At 43.6% G+C, this 22,049-nt stretch overlaps 1 protein-coding gene across 1 annotated transcript in view; it reads left to right on the top strand.

Moving 5' to 3' along the window:
- Positions 1 to 1,035: 1,035 nt before the first annotated feature.
- Positions 1,036 to 22,049, top strand: part of LOC115169408 (fizzy-related protein homolog) — a 33,272-nt gene continuing 12,258 nt past the window's right edge. The window contains exons 1-11 of the mRNA XM_029724988.1: positions 1,036 to 1,198; positions 4,351 to 4,421; positions 13,167 to 13,295; positions 13,413 to 13,476; positions 13,576 to 13,706; positions 13,868 to 13,950; positions 14,126 to 14,309; positions 16,628 to 16,693; positions 18,518 to 18,620; positions 18,856 to 19,040; positions 19,392 to 19,625. Of these exons, the coding sequence (XP_029580848.1) occupies positions 4,353 to 4,421; positions 13,167 to 13,295; positions 13,413 to 13,476; positions 13,576 to 13,706; positions 13,868 to 13,950; positions 14,126 to 14,309; positions 16,628 to 16,693; positions 18,518 to 18,620; positions 18,856 to 19,040; positions 19,392 to 19,625 (1,248 nt within the window). The 5' untranslated portion in view covers positions 1,036 to 1,198; positions 4,351 to 4,352. The remainder of the gene's footprint in view (positions 1,199 to 4,350; positions 4,422 to 13,166; positions 13,296 to 13,412; positions 13,477 to 13,575; positions 13,707 to 13,867; positions 13,951 to 14,125; positions 14,310 to 16,627; positions 16,694 to 18,517; positions 18,621 to 18,855; positions 19,041 to 19,391; positions 19,626 to 22,049) is intronic.

Genomic DNA, 22,049 nt, shown 5'->3' with positions numbered 1-22,049 from the left:
AAAATATTATAATCAGATTAGATACTTTTGAAAAATGTGATTATTACTTCGAGGATTAATTTTAAATTCAGAAAGGATGCTTGCGAAAAAAACATCTTTGACACTTCTCTGTTTTCTCAATGACATTCAAACAGCTTTGAAAAATAGAGCAAGTTTAAATTTATTCAACATGAGCAAGTCTGACATGAAGTCAGAGACCACAATGATGACATACCAAATGTGTTTGATGGATCTAGGGAAAAGAGCAGGAATAGGCTTTTGTAGGCTACGGTCCAAGCTATGTCTTCCAATGGTGCAACTGCTGGTGGCATCCAAAGATTATCCAACTTGAATAAACGCTTGGAGGTAAGGATGACAGCAGTGGTGTAGTCAATGGCGATCATTATTGATATCAACAATTACATTTACATTTAAGTCATTTAGCAGACGCTCTTATCCAGAGCGACTTACATATTGGTGCATTCACCTTATGATATCCAGTGGAACAACCACTTTACAATAGTACATCTAAATCTTTTAGGGGCGGGGGGTTAGAAGGATTACTTTGTCCTATCCCAGGTATTCCTTAAAGAGCATTGACAGGAAAAGGTTTAGGCTTAGCTAAAATGAATAGAAGGTTAGGATAAATAACTTGGCAGGTTAGAAGAATTAAAGAGAATTAGTTTAACATTAGGAAAAGGGTTGGGTTTAGGTTTAGGTAGAATGAGCAGCAGATTAGGAGAATGAGGTTAAGGCTAGGAAAAGTTTTCGGGTTAGGTTTAACTAAAATGCTACAGTTGTCAACAATTGACTAGTCATGCAGCCCAATCAGCCACGCAAAACTGTCTTGAGTGGCAACAAATCTGCCCAATTAGCTGATTCCTTTTCTTTACACCTACTTATGTTGATCCTCCCACTTCTAATTGACACACCCACTTTCAGACACACCTCATCATGTATGCAGTTACCCATGACTCGTCAGAATCACTTCTGCCTGTCTGTTCCCTTGACAACGCAAAATGTGTGATTCAAAAAAAGCGACGTCACCGCGTATTTCCCATGTTCCTTTGCGAATCCCAGTCAAGCGTTTGTTGGTGAAAACAGTCTCAGTCTGGGCTGGAGAATCAAGAATATATATATTTTTTTCTCCACATAAATCTCTGCAGACAAACAATAATCTCCGATTCAGTGCATAACTGAGAGTATTTCACGCCGCACGGTAGGTCAATTAGAAAAATGTTGGTTGCTAACGTTAGCGCGGTACTAACGTTACTGGTCAGCGAAAGGAACAGCTATGTGATTTATGATTAGCATGGCTTTATCGTGCTAATTGTAGTTAGCTTTTTACAATCAGTGGCTTTAGTGTCGTCGAATAATTGTATTTTTTGACGGTGTTTGAAAGTGGCTTTCATATTGGCTCAAGTCTTGAACTATAATATGGCTAGCTAGTTCAAGGTGCTATCCGGCATTCTTGAACTAGAGATCTAACATTAGTCTTTCTGCCAATTAAAATTGTAACATAGACCCTTGGGCTTAGTTTAGAGAGAACAACATCAGTAAGCAATGCCAACAGTTTTCTGATGATGCACGACAGAAGCAGTTGCATATAGCACTATTATGAAACTGGCTCTCATGAGGACCACAGGAAAGGAAGACCCAAAGTTACCTCTGCTGCAGAGGATAAGTTAATTACAGCCAGCGAGATTAGTGCGCCAGCTAGTCAAGTCTCCACACAAAACAACCCGAATAACTAGGTGCAATTTACAGAAAACAAAACAGTGCTTTGGAACTAAAGTACTGAATTAATCTACATCAATAGGCAAAGCCCAGTATCACGTAGGATATGCATAATGTGCAGCTGACAAGTACACTATATATACAAAAGTATGTGGACACTCCTTCAAATGAGAGGATTTGGCTATTTCTGCCTCACCTGTTGCTGACAGGTGTATAAAATCGAGCACACAGACATGCAATCTCCATAGACAAACAAGAATTGTTCGCCGGGAGCTTCATGATGTGGGTTTCTATGGCAGAGCAGCTGCACACAAGCCTAAGATCACCACGCGCAATGCCAAGCGTCGGCTGGAGTGGTGATGTAGGGCCTTATGAAATCCGTTTTATTTTTTCCCAAATTCCGTTTTTTCTGTAAATGTTTCAAAATTCTGTGTTTTACGGTTTACTCTAATTTTATCATCAGAAAGTGTCTAATAATGTGAATGAATAAAAGATCAACAATTTAATAAGATATAACAGTACATTTGCAATGCAACACATTGCACAATTTTGTTAATCAAGGCAAGTGCTTCAATACAGAGTTCTACTAAGTGTTTCATTATAAATGGAAAAAAAGTAAATCAAGAATCTAGGCAACAATGCAGAAACCTTCTCCTGTTTCCAGCTTGCTGAGGATGTTTGTGACTGCCTGGGATGATGACTTTTGTGCCAACAAAAACTTCACTGCCTCAAACCAGCTATTCCATCTTTAGCTCTCTGCTTCAGGAGGAGCCTTGGCCAGCACAAACTCCTTCATAATGAGGAAGCTCACCCCTTTTCTCTTTCTGACAGGCTTCTTGAAGAAGGCAGCTCTCATCCATGTCACAAGTGATGCAACTTCAGAGAAGTATTTGTAGTGCTGCCAGGTCTCACCCACCAGATTGATGACATGGCAGAGACAGGTTACATGGACACTGTTGGGCATCACTCCCTTCAGACCCTCCCATGTATGCCTTCAGGCAGTAGGAGGCATTATCTGTGACCACTGCCCAGGCATCGTTCAGGTTCAGGTGATTGCTGTGGAGGGAGGCTAGTATTGCTTGGGAAAACGTTGAGTCGTTGCATCTTTCCATGAAAATGACATCCACCAGAAAGTACTGGTTTTCAACATCTGGAATGAAGGATAAGGAAAAACTAGAATTATGTTTTAACCTAAAATAATAAAGTGACAACAACCTCTCCCTCAATGTGATAATGACAACAACCTCTCCCTCAATGTGATCAAGACTAAGGAGAGGATTGTGGACCACAGGAAAAGGAGGACCGAGCACGCCTCCTTTATCATCGACGGGGCTGTAGTGGAACAGGTTGAGCTTCAAGTTTCTTGGCATCCACATCACCAACAAACTAACATGGTCCAAGCACACCGAGACAGTCGTGAAGAGGGTGTGACAAAACCAATTTCCCCTCAGGAGACTTTACAGCTGCACCATCGAGAGCATCCTGACGGGTTGCATCACTGCCTGGTATGGCAACTGCTCGGCCTCCGACCGCATGTCACTACAGAGTGTAAGCTTCCTGCCATCCAGGACCTTTATACCAGGAGGTGTCAGCAGAAGGCCCTCAAAATTGTCAAGGACTCCAGCCACCCTTGTCATGGAATGTCCTCTCTGCTACTGTACGGCAAGCGGTACCGGAGTGCCAAGTCTAGGTCCAAGAGGCTTCTTAACAGCTTTTACCCCCAAGCCATAAGACTCCTCAACAGCTAATCAAATTGCTACCCAGACTATTTGCAATGCCCCCCCCATCCTCTTCTACGCTGCTGCTACTATGTTATTATCTATGCATAGTCACTTTAATTACTCTACCTACATGTACATATTACCTCGACACCGTTGCCCCCGCACATTGACTCTGTACCGGTACCCCCTGTGTATATAGCCCCGCTGTTGTTATTCACTGCTGCTCTTTAATTATTTGTTATTCTTATATCTCACTTTTTGTGTATATATAGGTATTTTCTTAACTGAATTGTTGGTTAAGGGCTTGTAAGTAAGCATTTCACCTGTTGTGTTCGGCGCATCGGACAAAGAAAATTTGATTTGATTTTAAGCTCGCAGCTGTTAGACTCTGGAGTGATGCATCGCGCTTCACCATCTGGCAGTCCGACACACAAATCTGGATTTGGCAGATGCCCCAATGCATAGTGCCATCTGTTAAGTTTGGTGGAGGAGGAATACTGGTCTGGGGCTGTTTTTCATGGTTCGGACCCCTTAGTTCCAGTGAAGGAAAACCTTAACGATACAGTATACAATGAAATTCTAGACAATTTTTTGCTTCCAACTTTGTAGCCCTTTCCTGTTTCAGCAAGACAATGGCCCCATGCACAAAGCGAGGTCCATACAGAAATGGTGTGGAAGAACTTGACAGGCCTGCACAGAGCCCTGACCTCAACCCCATCAAACACCTTTGGGATGAATTGGAATGCTCTTGTGGCTGATTGGAAGCAAGCCTTCCCAGAAGAGTGGTAGCTGTTATTACAGCAAAGGGGTGATGAGATGTTCAAGCAGGTGTCCACATACTTTTGGTCACGTAGTGTAGCTATGATATTTGTGAATGTAAATCCATGCTATATAATTTCCTATTCCTTTACAGCTATGGACCAGGACTACGAGTGTCGGCTGCTCAGGCAGATCAACATCCAGAACGAGAATGCCAGCCCTATTGTAAGTGGATTGACTTTTTAAAAGGTATTGTCTGTACTGTTTATTATTCTGTATTTGCTTGTGTTGTCCAATATCATTCTGTATTGAGATGGTATGATGTTCCTTTGTTTACATCTTGCAAATATCTTAGAATTCAAACCTCAAGATGGTGTCTAAATGTATTCATGTATGAATTGCTTGGCACACACTTAACTGACCACAGAATGTTCAGGGATTTGTAGAGTGAGTTTTAGTTCAATTGATGTGACATGGGGTAAAAGGTAATCTATCCAGAGATACTAGTGATGTTAACGTTTCAGTCTACAGGTTAATTTGCATGGTGGAATTAAATTGGCGCGTGTGTATTTTCGTTAGTTGTCATGTATCTCATTTATCACACAGGCTATTCCGCTCCACAAACTAGGCTATCACCTGTCAGGCAGCGCGAGAGCAGCTCATCAGAAATGTGCTACTGGAGTGAAACGTGCTTTTGTAAGCCCAGTCATTCCGCCACCAATAATTCTAAATGCAAATATTGTGAAAATACTGCCCCCTACCCAAGAGAGGTTAAAATAGTCTATTTTATTCAGGTCTCCTAGTGTTTTCTCTGAATTAAAATCACCTATGATTGACCTCTTCTTTTTACTTAATAACAAGTTTTACCCCTGCCCTCTTCCTGTGGAAACCCATTAGAAAATAGGCCTTAGGCTACATGTATTTCTTTCAATTGTATTTGTATTGAACATTTCATCTGTAGGAATTTTTCTGCCATTGAATTCCTTATGCAGGCCACCTAAGCTTTATTTTGGGGCACCTACAGTACCAGTCAAAAGTTTAGAGATACCTACTCGTTCAAGGGTTTTCTTTATTTTGACTATTTTCTACATTGTAGAAAAATAGTGAAGACATCAGAACTATGAAATAACACATGAAATCATGTTCTAACCAAAAAAAGTGTATTCTTCAAAGTAGCCACTCTTTGCCTTGATGTTAGCTTTGCACATTCTTGGAATTCTCTCCTACCAGCTTCAGCTGGAATGCTTTTCCAACAGTCTTTAAGGAGTTCCCACATATGCTGAGCACTTGTTGGCTGCTTTTCCTTCAACCTGCGGTCCAACTCATCCCAAACCATTTCAATTGGGTTGAGGTCGGGGGATTGTGGAGGCCAGGTCATCTGATGCAGCACTCCATCACTCTCCTCCTTGGTCAAATAGCCCTTACACAGCCTGGAGGTCTGTTGGGTCATTGTCCTGTTGAGAAACAAATGATAGTCCCATTAAGCGCAAACCAGGTGGGATGGTGTATTGCTGCAGAATGCTGTGGTAGCCATGCTGGTTAAGTGTGCCTTGAATTCTAAATAAATCACAGATGGGGTCACCTGCAAAGCACCCCCACAACTCCATGCTTCACGGTGGGAACCACACATGCAGAGATTATCCGTTCACCTACTCTGCATCGCACAAAGACATGGCGGTTTGAACCAAACATCTCAAATTTGGACTCATCAGACCAAAGGACAGCTGTCCACTGGTCTAATGCCCATTGCTCATGTTTCTTGGCCCAAGCAAGTCTCTTCTTATTGGTGTCCTGTAGTAGAGGCTTCTTTGCAGCAATTCAACCATGAAGGCCTGATTCACGCAGTCAATTCTGAACAGTTGATGTTGAGATGTCTGTTACTTCAACTCTAGCATTTATTTGGGCTGCAATTTCTTAGGCTGTTAACTCTGCTGCAGAGGATATGTTCATAGAGGTAAACCCTCTGTTTTCCTTTCCTGTGGCGGTCCTCGTGACGAAACTGGCTCTCATATCTCTTGATTGTTTTTGCGACTGCATTTGAAGAACATTTCAAAGTTCTTAATTTTCTGCATAGACTGACTTTCATGTCTTAAAGTAATGATGGACTGTCGTTTCTTTTTGGTTGTTTGAGCTGTTCTTGCCATAATATGTACTTAGCCCTATTTGGTAAAAGACGCCCTATTTGGTAAAAGACCATCTTCTGTATATTACCACTACCTTGTCACAACACAACTTATTGGCTCAAATGCATTAAGAAGGAAATCAATTCCACAAATTAACTTTTAACCTCTCTTGGGTATGTGGGACGTCACCGTCCCACCTGCGGGACACACTATTCAACAGCCAGTGAAATAGCAGGGCGGCAAATTCAAAACAACCAAAATCTCATAATTCAAATTTCTCACACATACAAGTATTATACACCATTTTATAGATAAGACTCTCGATAATCCAACCACATTGTCAGATTTCAAAAAGGCTTTACGGTGAAAACAAAACATTAGATTATGTTAGGACACCACCTAAACAAGAAAAGCCACACAGCCATTTTCCAAGCAAGAAGAGGCGTCACAAAAACCAGAAATACAGCTAAAATTAAGCACTAACCTTTGATCTTCATCAGATGGCACTCATACGACTTCATGTTACACAATACATGTATCTTTTGCTCGATAAAGTTCATATTTATATCCTAAAACCCCATTTTTACATTGGCCCGTAATGTTCAGAAATGTTTTAATTCAAAGAATTATAGATAAACATCTCCTTAATGCAACCGCTGTGACAGATTTCAAAAAAGCTTCACGGGGAAAGCACACTTTGCAATAATCTGAGTACGGCGCTCAGAAAACAACAGCAGGCAATACAGAAACCCGCCATTTTGGAGTCATCTAAAATCATAAATAGCATTATAAATATTCACTTACCTTTGATCTTCATCAGAATGCACTCCCAGGAATCCCAGGTCCACAATAAATGTTGTTTTGTTTGATAAAGTCCATAATTTATGTCCAAATACCTCCTTGTTGTTTGCGCGTTCAGCAAGCTACTCCAAATGTAGGAAGCGAGCCGAAAATTTCACGACAAAAAGTTATATTTACGTTCGTAGAAACATGTCAAACGATGTATAGCATTAATCTTTAGGGCCTTTTCAATATAAAACTTCAATAATATTCCAACCGGGCGATTCCAATGTCTTGAAAAACGTAATGGAACACAGCTCACTTTCACGTGAACACGCGCCAATGAACTCATGTCCTTTCCTGAGTCAACAACTTCCAACTTCCTTTGTTCGCTCTCTGTTCACCATAGAAGCCTCAAACAACTTTCTAAAGACGGTTGACATCTAGTGGAAGCCTTAGGAAGTGCAAAATGAACCCTAAGTCACTGTGTTAGGCAATCACTTGAAAAACCTACAAGCCTCAGATTTCCCACTTCCTGGTTGGATTTTTCTCAGGGTTTTGCCTGCCATATGAGTTCTGTTATACTCGGACATTATTCAAACAGTTTTAGAAACTTGTGTGTTTTCTATTCAAATCTACTAATAATATGCATATCCTACCTTCTGAGTAGCAGGCAGTTTAATTTGGGCACGCCTTTCATCCGGACGTCAAAATACTGCCTCCTACCCTAGAAAAGTTAACAAGGGACACCTGTTAATTGAAATGCTTTCCAGGTGACTACCTCATGAATCTGGTTGAGAGACTGCCAAGAGTGCGCAAAGGGTGGCTACTTTGAAGAATCTAAAATATCTTTTGATTTGTTTAACACTTTTTTCCCGGACATGAATCCATGTGTGTTATTTCATAGTTTTGATGTCTTCACTATTGTTCTATAATTAGAAAACAGTAACAATTGAGGAAAAACCCATTAATGAGTAGGTGTGGCCAAAATTTTGACTGGTACTGTATATAAAGTCCCACGGTTGACCGTGCATGTCAGAGCTAAAACTAAGCCATGATGTCAAAGGAATTGTCCGTAGTGCTCCTAGACAGGATTGTGTCGAGGCACCGATCTAGGGAAGGTTCCCAAAAAATGTCTGCAGCATTGAAGGTCCCCAAAAACACAGTGGTCTCCATTCTTAAATGGAAGAAGTTTGGAATCACCAAGACTCTTCCGAGAGCTGGCCGCCCGGCCAAACTGAACAATCTGGGGAGAAGGGCCTTGGTCAGGGAGGTGACCAAGAAACCCGATGGTCACTCTGATAGAGCTCTAGAGTTCCTCTGTGGAGATGGGAGAACCTTCAAGAAGGACAACCATCTCTGCAGCACTCCACTAATCAGGCCTTTATGGTAGTGACCAGACAGAAGCCACACCTCAGTAAAAGGCTCATGACAGCCTGTTTGGAGTTTGCCAAGAGGCACCTATAGACAAGATTCTCTGGTCTGATGAAACCAAGATTGAACTCTGGCCTGAATGCCAAGCGTCACGTCTGAAGGAAATCTGGCACCCATCTCTACAGTGAAGCATGGTGGTGGCAGCATCATGCTGTGGGGATGTTTTTCAGATGCAGGTACTGGGACACTTGTCAGGATCGCTGGAAAGATGAACGGAGCAAAGTACAGAGATCCTTGATGAAAACCTGATCCAGAGTGCTCAGGAGCTCAGACTTGAGCGATGGTTCACCTTCCAACAGGACAATGTCCTTAAGCACACAGCCAAGACAACTTAGGTGTGGCTTCGGGAAAAGTCTCAATGTCCTTCAGTGACCCAGAGCCTGGACTTGAACCCTATCGAACATCTCTGGGGAGACCTTAAAATAGCTGTGTCAACAACGCTCCACATCCAACCTGACAGAGCTTGTGAGGATCTGCAGAGAACAATGGGAGAAACTCCCCAAATACAGGTGTGCCAAGCTTGTAGTTTCATACCCAAGAATACTACATGCTGTAATTGCTGCAAAAGGTGCTTCCACAAAGTACTGAGTAAAGGTCTGAATACTTATGTAAATGAGATTTCTGTTTATTTTTAATAAATTAGCAAAAAAGTCAACATGTTTTTATTTTGTCATTATGGGGTAATGTGTGTAGATTGAGGGGATTTAAAAAAACATCTATTTTAGAATAAGGCCTAAATGTGGGAAAATGTCAAGAGGTATGAATACTTTCCGAAGGCAGTGCGTGTGTGCTCAGCAGAAAAAGCAACGTCCCTTTTTCAGGACCCTGTCTTTCGAACTTCACAGATCTTCATTGTAAAGGGTTTAAACACTGTTTCCCGTGCTTGTTCAATGAACCATGAACAATTAATGAACATGGACCCGTGGAACGGTCGTTAAGACCATTAAGGCAATTAAGTTCACAGTTATGAAAACTTAGGACACTAAAGAGGCCTTTCTACTGACTCTGAAAAACACAACAAGAAATATGCCCAGGGTCCCGGCTCATCTGTGTGAACGTGCCTTAGGCATGCTGCAAGGAGGCATGAGGACTGCAGATGTGGCTAGAGATATAAATTGCGATGTCCATACTGTGAGACGCCTAAGACAGCGCTACAGGGAGACAAGACGGACAGCTGATCATCCTCGCAGTGGCAGACCACGTGTAACAACACCTGCACAGGATCGGTACATCTGAACATCACACCTGCGGGACAGGTACAAGATGGCAGCAACAGCTGCCTGAGTTACACCAGGAATGCACAATCCCTCCATCAGTGCTCAGACTGTCCACGAGAGGCTGGACTAAGGGCTTGTAGGCCTGTCTGGTGAGGACCTGCCTCACAACATCACCGGCAACAGCGTAGGGCACAAACCCACTGTCGCTGGACCAGACAGGACTGACAAAAAGTGCATAATTGGAATGAGCTTGTTGCCTGCAATGACAATCTCAACGCTGTGCATTACAGGGAAGACATCCTCCTCCCTCATGTGGTACCCTTTTTGCAGGCTCATCCTGACATGACCGTCCAGCATGACAATGCCACCAGCCATAATGCTCATTCTGTGCGTGATTTCCTGCAAGACAGGCATGTCAGTGTTCTGCCATGGCCAGCGAAGAGCCTGGATCTCAATCCCATTGAGCATGTCTGGAACCTGTTGGATCGGAGGGTGAGTGCTAGGGCCGTTCCCCCCCAGAGATGTCCGGGAACTCGCAGGTGCCTTGGTGGAAGAGTGGGGTAACATCTCACAGCAGGAACACACATCTGGTGCATTCCATGAGGAGGAGATGCACTGCTGTACTTAGTATCCGCTTTTGGCCACCAGCTGCATTGACTGTTACTTTTGTGTTGACCCCCCCCCCCCCCTTTTGTTCAGGGACACATTATTCCATTTCTGTTAGTCACATGTCTGTGGAACTTGTTCAGTTTATGTCTGTTGAATGTTATGTTCATACAAATATTTACACATGTTAACTTTGCTGAAAATAAACGCAGTTGACAGTGAGAGAACCTTTTCTTTTTTTGCTGAGTTTGTATCTTTGAACTGACAATCACCAAAATACATTTTTCAGGGAGAATTTGAAATTCGTTAATTTAGAATTGAATTCTTTAATTTGGCTGTATTGATTTTGTTTTGAGCAAAGGAACTGCTTTCATGGCAAAATGGGAATTTAATTTCTCTGTTCTCTCAGTATTTGCTATATAGGGCACTATAAAATCAGCGTTTTGCAGAAAACTTGGACGGAATCCAGGCATTAAAATGGAATTAAATGTATTATAGAAAATAACTTTATTTGCCCAAGTTAATCATAAGGTGTGAACAAAATGCGTTAGTAATTTGTATTTTCTGCCACTTTCTGAAACGGCACAGGAATGCCCGTCTGTGTGTTGTGTAAACCCCCAACGATATGGGATTCACTGACTTATACAGTATCTGCTGATATTTTTATTATAGCTGGACCAACAAAAAAAACATGAAATGATTCTGTAATGATTTTGCTTAAAACAGCACTAACAAAGATACTCAAAGCTGATTTCTTGAATGTCAGGAAAGAACATTAATGTAAGCACCATGTAAAATTCAGGAGCACCAGAAAGACAAGATTTTTTTTTTTTAAATAGTAAAACTGTTACTCTATTGAAAGGAGGATAAACTGCACAGATTCCAGCAAATAATTATTCTCTGAAGACTGAGTTGCCTCATACTAGCCAGCTGGAAAACAATGACATGGAACACGTTTTCAGTGTATTGGTACTTAGCATTATTTTCGTAAATTGTAGGGCTGTAGGAACTGAATTCTGGTAGTAGTCACTAGAAAGAAAAAACATCAATCACAACATTTGCAGCTGGCATATCGCTTCCTCTCGCCAAAGGCGTTGCCTCAGTGTCTGTCTTTTCTATGCGGGATCTTTGGGACGTCCCTACCCAATTTGAAGTTTAACTTTTTAAAATGGTTAGGTAAGGTTTATGATTAGGTTAGGGTTTAGCATAGGGATGTCCCAAGGATCCCTGTTAACACTACCCTCAGTTAATGGTGTCCACTGCTGGCAAGATGGCGGTGACGAAACGTGAATTTGGACCAGTCCCTGACAAATGGCAACCCATACATCAAAAAGTAGCCATGAAGCGCTACTTTGTAACCTGCTGTTTTTTTGTGTGTGTCTATATAAACATTTGAATGACAGAGCTTAAGGAATAACCTTTGCAAAGAGCAAATATAAAACACCAGATTTTGGCCGGCTTCCCTAAAGGGCTATAACGTTAACATCACCACAGAGTTGAACGTTCTTAGCACGGCACTTCTTAGCATGGCTTTACATTTGGGCATAGCATCAATCGTTACGACACCCAACACCATACCATGACACTTAATGTAACAGTATATGGCCAGTGTGCATTTCTGGCACTTTATTGAGCTGCCAAGCTTCTATCTACTCAGCACTCAACGTAGAAGCAGTAACCGTTAGTTCACAGTAATTCACTGTCCTCCTCGACAAGTGTAGTTGCGTTGGGTGATCGTGTCCAGTCTTGCTGTACATTTTACATTTTAGTCATTTAGCAGACGCTCTTATCCAGAGCGACTTACAGTAGTGAATGCATACATTTCATTTTCATTTCATAATTTTTTATTTTTTTTTTCTTCGTACTTGGCCCCCCGTGGGAATCGAACCCACAACCCTGGTGTTGCAAACACCATGCTCTACCAACTGAGCTACGGGGAAGGCTGTAGCACGCCAAGGCAAGATGGGCTTATAGACATGTCAAGAGTGCCCTATTCATTATTTGTCCTGAAATCTGTTTTCGCCTAATCTTATACCTGTCCTTTTTTCGGTGGATTAAATGGCGATACAAATACATTCATTAAAGTCTAGTGGGGTGCGCGCGCGTATGTCTAGAGCGTGTACTTTGTGTAGCCGTTTGCTATCATGATAATGATAACCGTATGCTGGTAATGGAAAGGTTTTTTCCAAAAACCTTATTGATTTGAAATGTTAACCACAAAGTACCCTATGCCTACCTGGCAGAATGACATCATGATTATTTGTATCAATCCAGTGGCCATTTGTTTGGCACACTGCAATCACATGAGCGCTACAGAAACACTGCTAGCTAAACAGCATGGTGTGCACTTGCATTAAAGGATAACTACGCCCAAAATTCTAAGTTTCTTTAGATTTTTCCCAGACCTCAAAAGTGGTCTCCTAATGTGTTTTAAAGGAATACTTCGGGATTTTGGCAATCTATTTCCCAAGAGGCAGATGAGGTCGTGAATACATTTACGTCATTTAGCAGACGCTCTTATCCAGAGCGACTTACAAATTGAATACCATTTGTATGTCTGTCCGGTATGAAGGAAGTTGGTAGTTTTTGCGAGCCGGTGCTAACTAGCATTAGCGCAATTACTGGAAGTCTGTGGTATCTACTCAAAATAAAACAGATTTGTATAGTGACCTAGCTTTAAAACTGTAAACATTTTAGCTCAGCTCCATGGAGAAATGTGTAGAATTGCAGGAAATCGGCTTAAAAAATGGTGTCCTCTGATGACAATTCCCCCTCTTACACTGTATCCTTCGCTCTTTCCCCCTGTAAAGAAGGCCATAGATGCAGTGCGAGCGTTGACACCCACCAACTCCCCTCTGTCGTCACCAAGCAAACATGGCGACCGCTTCATCCCCTCCCGCGCCGGCGCCAACTGGAGCGTCAACTTCCACCGCATCAACGTGAGTCCCCTGCAATGCACCCTGGGATTTTGTCTTCTGCCCTAAGTTTTACATCTGTGTTGATTGTATCACTTTCTGGGTTTCAGCACATTTAATCACTGTGTTGATGTTGTGTAGGAGAATGAGAAGTCCCACAATCAGAACAGGAAGACAAAGGATGGCACAACAGACACTAGCAAAGGTAACCCTCTTGACTCCTTTAAAGTCTCCTATGGCACTTAATCTGTGCTGCTCGTGCATGTCTGCTCACCCCCTCTGTCCTCCACTATTTCTCCTTTAGCAGACGGCCTGGCGTACTCTGCCTTGCTAAAGAACGAGCTGCTGGGGGCAGGCATAGAGAAGGTCCAGGACCCCCAGTCAGAGGACCGCCGCCTCCAGCCCTCAACCCCTGCCAAGAGGAGCCTCTTTAGTGTCCGTAGTAGGCCCTTATACATTCTGGGGCAATGGCGTCTTTTTCAAAACTACCAGGACTAGTGCACTGTATGCTGGAGTTAGCCACTTTTAATATTTGTTAGTCGTACTACAACATGTTAACTTTTGATTCTGAATATGCCACTTGTGTGGGTTTACAGTATTCTGTCTGTGCCAAACGGTCTCTCCCTGAGGATGGCAACACAGTCTCTCCATACTCCCTGTCTCCTGTTAGCAGCAACAGGTAACCACCACCTTCACTTTCACATACATACATTTTATATTATATGGCCAACAGTGATGTTTTAGTTCTCCTCTCCCTCTCATTCCATGTTAATGATATTACTCTTGGTGAAGAAGAGTATCTTCTGTTTCACATTGAATGAGCAATCCAGCCCTCCTTGTCTCCTTCCTTCTAGTCAGAAGCTGTTACGGTCGCCTAGGAAACCCACACGTAAGATCTCTAAGATCCCCTTCAAGGTGCTGGATGCTCCGGAGCTGCAGGATGACTTCTACCTCAACCTGGTGGACTGGTCCTCCCTCAACGTCCTCAGTGTCGGCCTGGGAACCTGTGTCTACCTGTGGAGCGCCTGCACCAGCCAGGTGTGTGTGTGTGTTGAAGGGTAACTCTCAACCCAAATTTCAGCCTTTGCCAAACCCCTTCAAATAAAATATTGCATTCAGGTGAGAAGATGTGGGTGTGGGGAATTGCTCATGAATATTAATCTGATGAAATGAATGTGCATCACAAGTAAATAGGGCTTTGGACAGTTGGCTCAAGTGGTGGTTGTCCTTGATGATCTTTTGGCCTTCCTGTGACATCGGGTGCTGTAGGTGTCCTGGAGGGCAGGTAGTTTGCCCACAGTGATGCGTTTGGCAGACCACACGCTCTGGAGAGCCCTGCGCTTGCGGGCGGTGCAGTTTCCGGACCAGGCAGTGATACAGCCCGACAGGATGCCCTTGATGTGCATCTGTAAAAGTGTGTCAGGGTTTTAGGTGCCAAGTCAAGTTTCTACAGCCTCCTGAGGTTGAAGAGGCGCTGTTGCGCCTTCACCACACTGTCTGTGTGGGTGGACCATTTCAGTTTGTCAGTGATGTGTACGCCGAGGAACTTGGAAGCTTTACACCTTCTCCCCTGCGGTCCCGTCGATGTGGATAGGGGGGTGCTCCCTCTGTTTTCTGAAGTCTGCGATCAGCTCCTTTGTTATGTTGACGTTGGGTGAGAGGTTATTTTCCTGGCACCACACTCGCAGGGCCCTCACCTCCTCCCTGTCTCGTCATTGTTGGTAATCAGGCCTACTACGGCTGTCGTCTGCAAACTTAATGATTTGAGTTGGAGGCGTGCGTGGCAACGCCGTCATGGGTGAATAGGGAGTACAGTAGGTGGCTGAGCATGCATCCTTGTGGGGCCCCCCTGTGTTGAGTATCAGCAAAGTGGAGGTGTTTTTTCCTACCTTCACCACATGGGAGCGACCTTGAGGCCCTGGGTTCAGGCTCAGGGCCTCAAGCTTAATGATGAGCTTGGAGGGTACTATGGTGTTGAATGTTGAGCTATAGTCAATGAACAGCATTCTTACGTAGGTGTACCTCTTGTCCAGATGAGATAGGGCAGTGTGCGATTGCATAGTCTGGATCTAATGGGGCGGTAAGCAAATTGAAGTGGGTCAAGGGTGTCAGGTAAGGTAGATGTAATATGGTCCTTGGCTAGCCTCTCAAAGCACTTCATGATGACAGAAGTGAGTGCTACGGGACAATAGTCCTTTTAGTTCAGATTAGAGATGCACCCATATGAAAACATAATCAACCTATTTCTTTGACTTACTTGTAGGGATGCACGATATATCGGTGAGCATATCGGAATCGGCCGATATTAGCTAAAAAATGCCAGCATCGGCCCGATGTCTACTATAACACCGACGCGCAAAACCAATGTCAAAGCTGACGTGCATACCTATATAACGTAAATAGATGACGTAATGACTCCACGTAAAATACAGCGCTACACAGAACAAAAGCAGAGAAATTCTCAGCATACACTTCCAACAACTAAACAAGTTCAAGTCAAGCTGTCCTTTGAAAGAGTAAGAACATTTCAGCGAGCCAACTCAAAGGTGAATTCCATTAACGCCAAGATAATGGAATTCATTGCCCTTGACAATCAACCGTCCTCTGTTGTGGTTGATGTTGGCTTTCTCTGACTGGTTGAGCCCTGGTACACACTATTTTTCAGATGTTGCCCTACCGGAGTTACACAGTATTGTTGAAATTCACATCCATGAGCATCCCTGCTGTTAGCTTCACGGCTGACATTTGGACCAGCGATGTTAGCCCCATGAGCATGGAGTCTGACAGCAGAGTGGGTAAACAAGGATTTCATACTGAGGAAAGCCGTATTTATTCCATGCTCAAGAATGTGCTGGTTCTCATACCGCTGCTGCCATTTCAATGGCATTTGAGGACATGTTTGAAACTCGGAAACATGAACACACTCCTAGCTCCATTCAAACAACTGACTAATGAAATAAGCGCAACTGCATCTGCAGCAGACGTGATACCCTCTGTCATGTCATTGAAACGCCTGCTCAACACAACTGCCGACACAGACTGTGGGGTTAACTTACAAAAGTACTTGAGGCTGTGAACAAATGATTTGGTTGCATTCTCTCTGAGTCTCTTTACTTCGTCGCCACCATGCTCGATGATAGGTACAAGGACCGCTACTTCGATGCAGGCAAGAAACCGGCTTTACGTGAAATGTTAGACATGTTACTCTTTGATGCGCTGAAATCAGTGACCTCCTCACTGCGAGAAATGGCCTACTATTTGATGTTTCCTATTTATCACAAAGGCCTTTTGTAAGCTCTTTCATGTGATATGAGTTGGTAATTGACTATATATCAATTGTGTCTTTTGGTCTCCAGGTGACGCGTCTGTGTGACCTGTCAGTGGAGGGGGACTCTGTCACGTCAGTGGGCTGGTCAGAGAGGGTGTGTCTGTCTACTTTACCTCCGATATGTTCTCATGTATACCCCGTATCAGAGCCATGTACTGCATTTATAGAGTTGGGACATTGAGACTTCTACATTGTGATGCATTTTCAGTACATTTGGAAAGTATTCAGACCTTTTATTATATTACAGCCATATTCTAAAATGGATTAAATCGTTTTTTCCCTCATCAATCTACACATAATAACCCATAATGACAAAGCAGGTTTTTGTATATGTTTGCAAATGAATTTTAAAAAAAAAGTAAATATCACATTTTGCATAAGTATTCACACCCTTTACTCAGTACTTTGTTGAAGTGCCTTTGGCAGCGATTACAGCCTCAATTCTTCTTTGGTATGACGCTACAAGCTTGGCACACCTGTATTTGGGGAGTTTCTCCAATTCTTCTCTGCAGATCCTCTCAAGCTCTGTCAGGTTGGATGAGGAGCGTTGCGGCACAGCTATTTTCAGGTCTCTCTAGAGATGTTCGATCGGGTTCAAGTCTGGGCTGTGGCTGGGTCACTCAAGGACATTCAGAGACTTGTCCCGAAGCCAGTCCTGCAGTGTCTTGGCTGTGTACTTAGGGTCATTGTCCTGTTGGAAAGTGAACCTTCGCCCCAGGCTGAGGTCCTGAGCACTCTGGATCAGGTTTTCATCTAGAATCTCTCTACTTTGCTCTGTTCATCTTTGCCTCGATGCTGACTAGTCTCCCAGTCCCTGCCACTGAAAAATATCCCCACAGCATGACGCTGCCACCACCATGCTTCACCGTAGGCATGGTGCCAGGTTTCTTCCAGATGTGACACTTGGCATTCAGACCAGAGAATCTTGTTTCTCATGGTCTGAGTGTCTTTAGGTGCCTTTTGGCAACTCCAAGTGACCTGTCATGTACCTTTTACTGAGGTGTGGCTTCCGTCTGGCCACTCTACCATAAAGGTCTGCTTGATGGACTGCTGCAGAGATGGTTGTCCTTCTGGAAGGTTCTCCCATCTCCACAGAGGAACTCTGGAGCTCTCAGTGACCGTCGGGTTCTTGGTCACCTCCCTGACCAAGGCTCTTCTCCCCCGATTTGCTCAGTTTGACTGGGCGGCCAGCTCTAGGAAGAGTCTTGGTGTTCCAAACTTCTTCCATTTAAGAATGATGGAGGCCACTGTGTTCGTGGGGGCCTTCAATACGGCAGAAATTTGTTGTGTGTGCCTCGACACAATCATGTCTTGGAGCTCTACGGACAATTCCTTCAACCTCATGGCTTGGTCTTTGCTCTGACATGCACTGTCAACTGTGGGACTCCAGTCAAGTTGTAGAAACATCTCAAGGATAATTAATGCAAACAGGATGCACCTGAGATCAATTTCAAGTCTCATAGCAAAGGTTCTGAATACTTGTGTTGATAAGGTATTTCTGTTATTTATTTTTAATGCATTTACAAAAATGCCTAAACCGGTTTTCGCTTTTTCCTTATGGGGTATTGTGTGTAGATTGTTTAATCCATTTTAGAATAAGGCTGTAACGTAACAACATGTAGGAAAAGTCAAGGGATCTGAATACTTTCCGAATGCACTGTACAGGACACTACAACATTCTATGGCAGCCATTGTTTGCACCCTATTACCATTACATGCGTAATATCTAAACAATGCTATGTAACGGAATTTTTAAAATTCTGAAAGTTGGCCCAACTCGCTAAATATATGGCTCTGCCCCTTAGTCGACCCTATATCCCTTTGTAGTCATGTGTTTCTACTGATTTCAGGGGGTATGTTGGATTTGCCCTGATACCATGTCTGGTTATTGTATTCGTGTGTGTGTGTGTGGTTTCAGGGGAACCTGGTAGCAGTGGGGACTCATAAGGGCTATGTACAGATCTGGGATGCGGCAGCAGGAAAGAAGCTGTCTGTACTGGAGGGACACACAGCCAGAGTGGGTGAGTGGGTGTAGACTGATGCTGCCCGTCTTACAGAGAGAACAGGACAGCTTCTCCTTAGAGAAAGAAACAGTAGTGATGCACCATAGAAATAGATTGACACAGAAAACAATATTAATTCTATTGCTATGGCTTCGTGTAAATATTTAGCGTTTAGTCAAAACTATGAAAACTGAGTGCATTTCAGCTGTTTTGTGTGATTTGAATATAATTTATTTGCAAACGTTCTCTCTAGGTGCGTTGGCGTGGAATGCCGACCAGTTATCGTCGGGCAGTCGTGATAGGGTGATCCTGCAGAGGGACATCCGAGCCCCACCCCTCCAGTCAGAACGCCGTCTCCAGGGACACAGACAGGAAGTCTGCGGCCTCAAGTGGAGCACAGACCATCAGCTGCTGGCCTCAGGGGGAAATGACAACAAGGTACATGCACAGACAAGGCACCAGGGTTGGGGTCAATGCCATTTGAATTCAGGAAGTACATTGAAATTCTGATTCTCTCCAATGTTTTTCAATTAGGAAAATTTGGAATTTGGTTTATATTCTAAATTGACTGGAATTTAAATGGAATTGACCTCAGCCCTGCACAGAGCAGACCACCAACTACTGGTATCGTTGTAATTACAAGACACACACAGAAACACAAACCTGCAGTCTGATCTATCCCATCTCACAATAGTTAAACCCTCTCTTGATTAACTACACTACTGCTTTTATCCTTATCCTATAGCATTATTTTCCTAGAAAACTAACAATCCTTCCCCCTCCCCATAGCTACTGGTATGGAACCACTCCAGTGTTCTCCCGGTGCAGCAGTACACAGAGCACCTGGCTGCGGTGAAGGCCATCGCTTGGTCCCCCCATCAGCACGGCTTGCTGGCATCTGGAGGGGGAACAGCTGACCGCTGTATCCGCTTCTGGAACACCTTGACGGGCCAGCCCCTGCAGTGCACCGACACCGGATCCCAGGTGTGCAACCTGGCCTGGTCCAAACACACCAATGAACTGGTACGTAGCTAGTGGGTGCTTTATGGGTTCATTCTTTGGGAAACCTGAACAGAAATGACTGAAATGTGGTTTTTCTTACATACATACATACATACATACATACATACATACATACATACATACATACATACATACATACATACAGTGGGGCAAAAAAGTATTTAGTCAGCCACCAATTGTGCTGGTTCTCCCACTTAAAAAGATGAGAGGCCTTTTCATCATAGGTACACTTCAACTATGACAGACAAAATGAGAAAACAAAATCCAGAAAATCACATTGTAGGATTTTTTATGAATTTATTTGCAAATGATGGTGGAAAATAAGTATTTGATCAATAACAAAAGTTTATCTCAATTCTTTGTTATATCAAATCAAATTTATTTATATAGCCCTTCGTATATCAGCTGAAATCTCAAAGTGCTGTACAGAAACCCAGCCTAAAACCCCAAACAGCAAGTAATGCATGTGAAAGAGGCACGGTGGCTAGGAAAAACTCCCTAGGAAAAACTCCCTAGAAAGGCCAAAAACCTAGGAAGAAACCTAGAGAGGAACCAGGCTATGAGGGGTGGCCAGTCCTCTTCTGGCTGTGCCGGGTGGATATTATAACAGAACATGGTCAAGATGTTAAAATGTTCATAAATGACCAGCATGGTCAAATAATAATAATCATTGTAGTTGTCGAGGGTGCAACAAGCACGTCCGGTGAACAGGTCAGGGTTCCGTAGCCGCAGGCAGAACAGTTGAAACTGGAGCAGCAGCATGGCCAGGTGGACTGGGGACAGCAAGGAGTCATCATGCCAGGTAGTCCCGAGACATGGTCCTAGGGCTCAGGTCCTCCGAGAGAGAGAAAGAAAGAAAGAAAGAGAGAATTAGAGAGAGCATATTTAAATTCACACAGGACACCGGATAAGACAAGAGAATACTCCAGATGAAACAGACTGACCCTAGCCCCCCGGCACATAAACTACTGCAGCATAAATACTGGAGGCTGAGACAGGAGGGATCAGAAGACACTGTGGCCCCATCCGATGATACCCCCGGACAGGGCCAAACAGGCAGGATATAACCCCACCCACTTTGCCAAAGCACAGCCCCCACACCACTAGAGGGATGTCTACAACCACCAACTTACCTTCCGAAGACAAGGCCGAGTATAGCCCACAAAAATCTCCGCCATGGCACAACCCAAGGGGGGGGCGCCAACCCAGACAGGAAGACCACGTCAGTGACTCAACCCACTCAAGTGACGCACCCCTCCCATGGACGGCATGGAAGAGCACCAGTAAGTCAGTGACTCAGCCCCTGTAATAGGGTTAGAGGCAGAGAATCCCAGTGGAAAGAGGGGAACCGGCAAGGCAGAGACAGCAAGGGCGGTTCGTTGCTCCAGCCTTTCCGTTCACCTTCACACTCCTGGGCCAGACTACACTTAATCATAGGACTTACTGAAGAGATAAGTCTTCAGTAAAGACTTAAAGGTTGAGACTGAGTCTGCGTCTCTCACATGGGTAGGCAGACCATTCTATAAAAATGGAACTCTATAGGAGAAAGCCCTGCCTCCAGCTTAGAAATTCTAGGGACAATTAGGAGGCCTGCGTCTTGTGACCGTAGCGTACGTGTAGGTATGTACGGCAGGACCAAATCGGAAAGATGGGTAGGAGCAAGCCCATGTAATGCTTTGTAGGTTAGCAGTAAAACCTTGAAATCAGCCCTTGCCTTAACAGGAAGCCAGTGTAGGGAGGCTAGCACTGGAGTGATATGATCAAATTTTTTGGTTCTAGTCAGGATTCTAGCAGCCGTATTTAGCATTAACTGAAGTTTGTTTAGTGCTAGAAGTAACAAAAGCATGGATAAATTTTTCTGCGTCATTTTTGGACAAAGTTTCAGATTTTTGCAATGTTACGTAGATGGAAAAAAGCTGGCCTTGAAACAGTCTTGATATGTTCTTCAAAAGAGAGATCAGGGTCCAGAGTAACACCGAGGTCCTTCACAGTTTTATTTGAGACGAATCCAGATTAATTGTCAGATTGAACAGAAGATCTCTTTGTTTCTTGGGACCTAGAACAAGCATCTCTGTTTTGTCCGAGTTTAAAAGTAGAAAGTTTGCAGCCATCCACTTCCTTATGTCTGAAACACAGGCTTCTAGCGAGGGCAATTTTGGAGCTTCACCATGTTTCATTGAAATGTACAGCTGTGTGTTGTCCGCATAGCAGTGAAATTTAACATTATGTTTTCGAATGACATCCCCAAGAGGTAAAATATATAGTGAAAACAATAGTGGTCCTAAAACGGAACCTTGAGGAACACCGAAATTTACAATTGATTTGTCAGAGGACAAACCATTCACAGAGACAAACTGATATCTTTCCGACAGATAAGATCTAAACCAGGCCAGAACTTGTCCATGTAGACCAATTTGGGTTTCC

This window comes from Salmo trutta, chromosome 31 (assembly GCF_901001165.1).
Source record: "Salmo trutta chromosome 31, fSalTru1.1, whole genome shotgun sequence".
In the NCBI taxonomy this organism is placed as follows: Eukaryota; Metazoa; Chordata; class Actinopteri; order Salmoniformes; family Salmonidae; genus Salmo; species Salmo trutta.
Note: the sequence above shows the minus strand (reverse complement) of the source record. Positions and strands in the feature narration are given on the sequence as shown.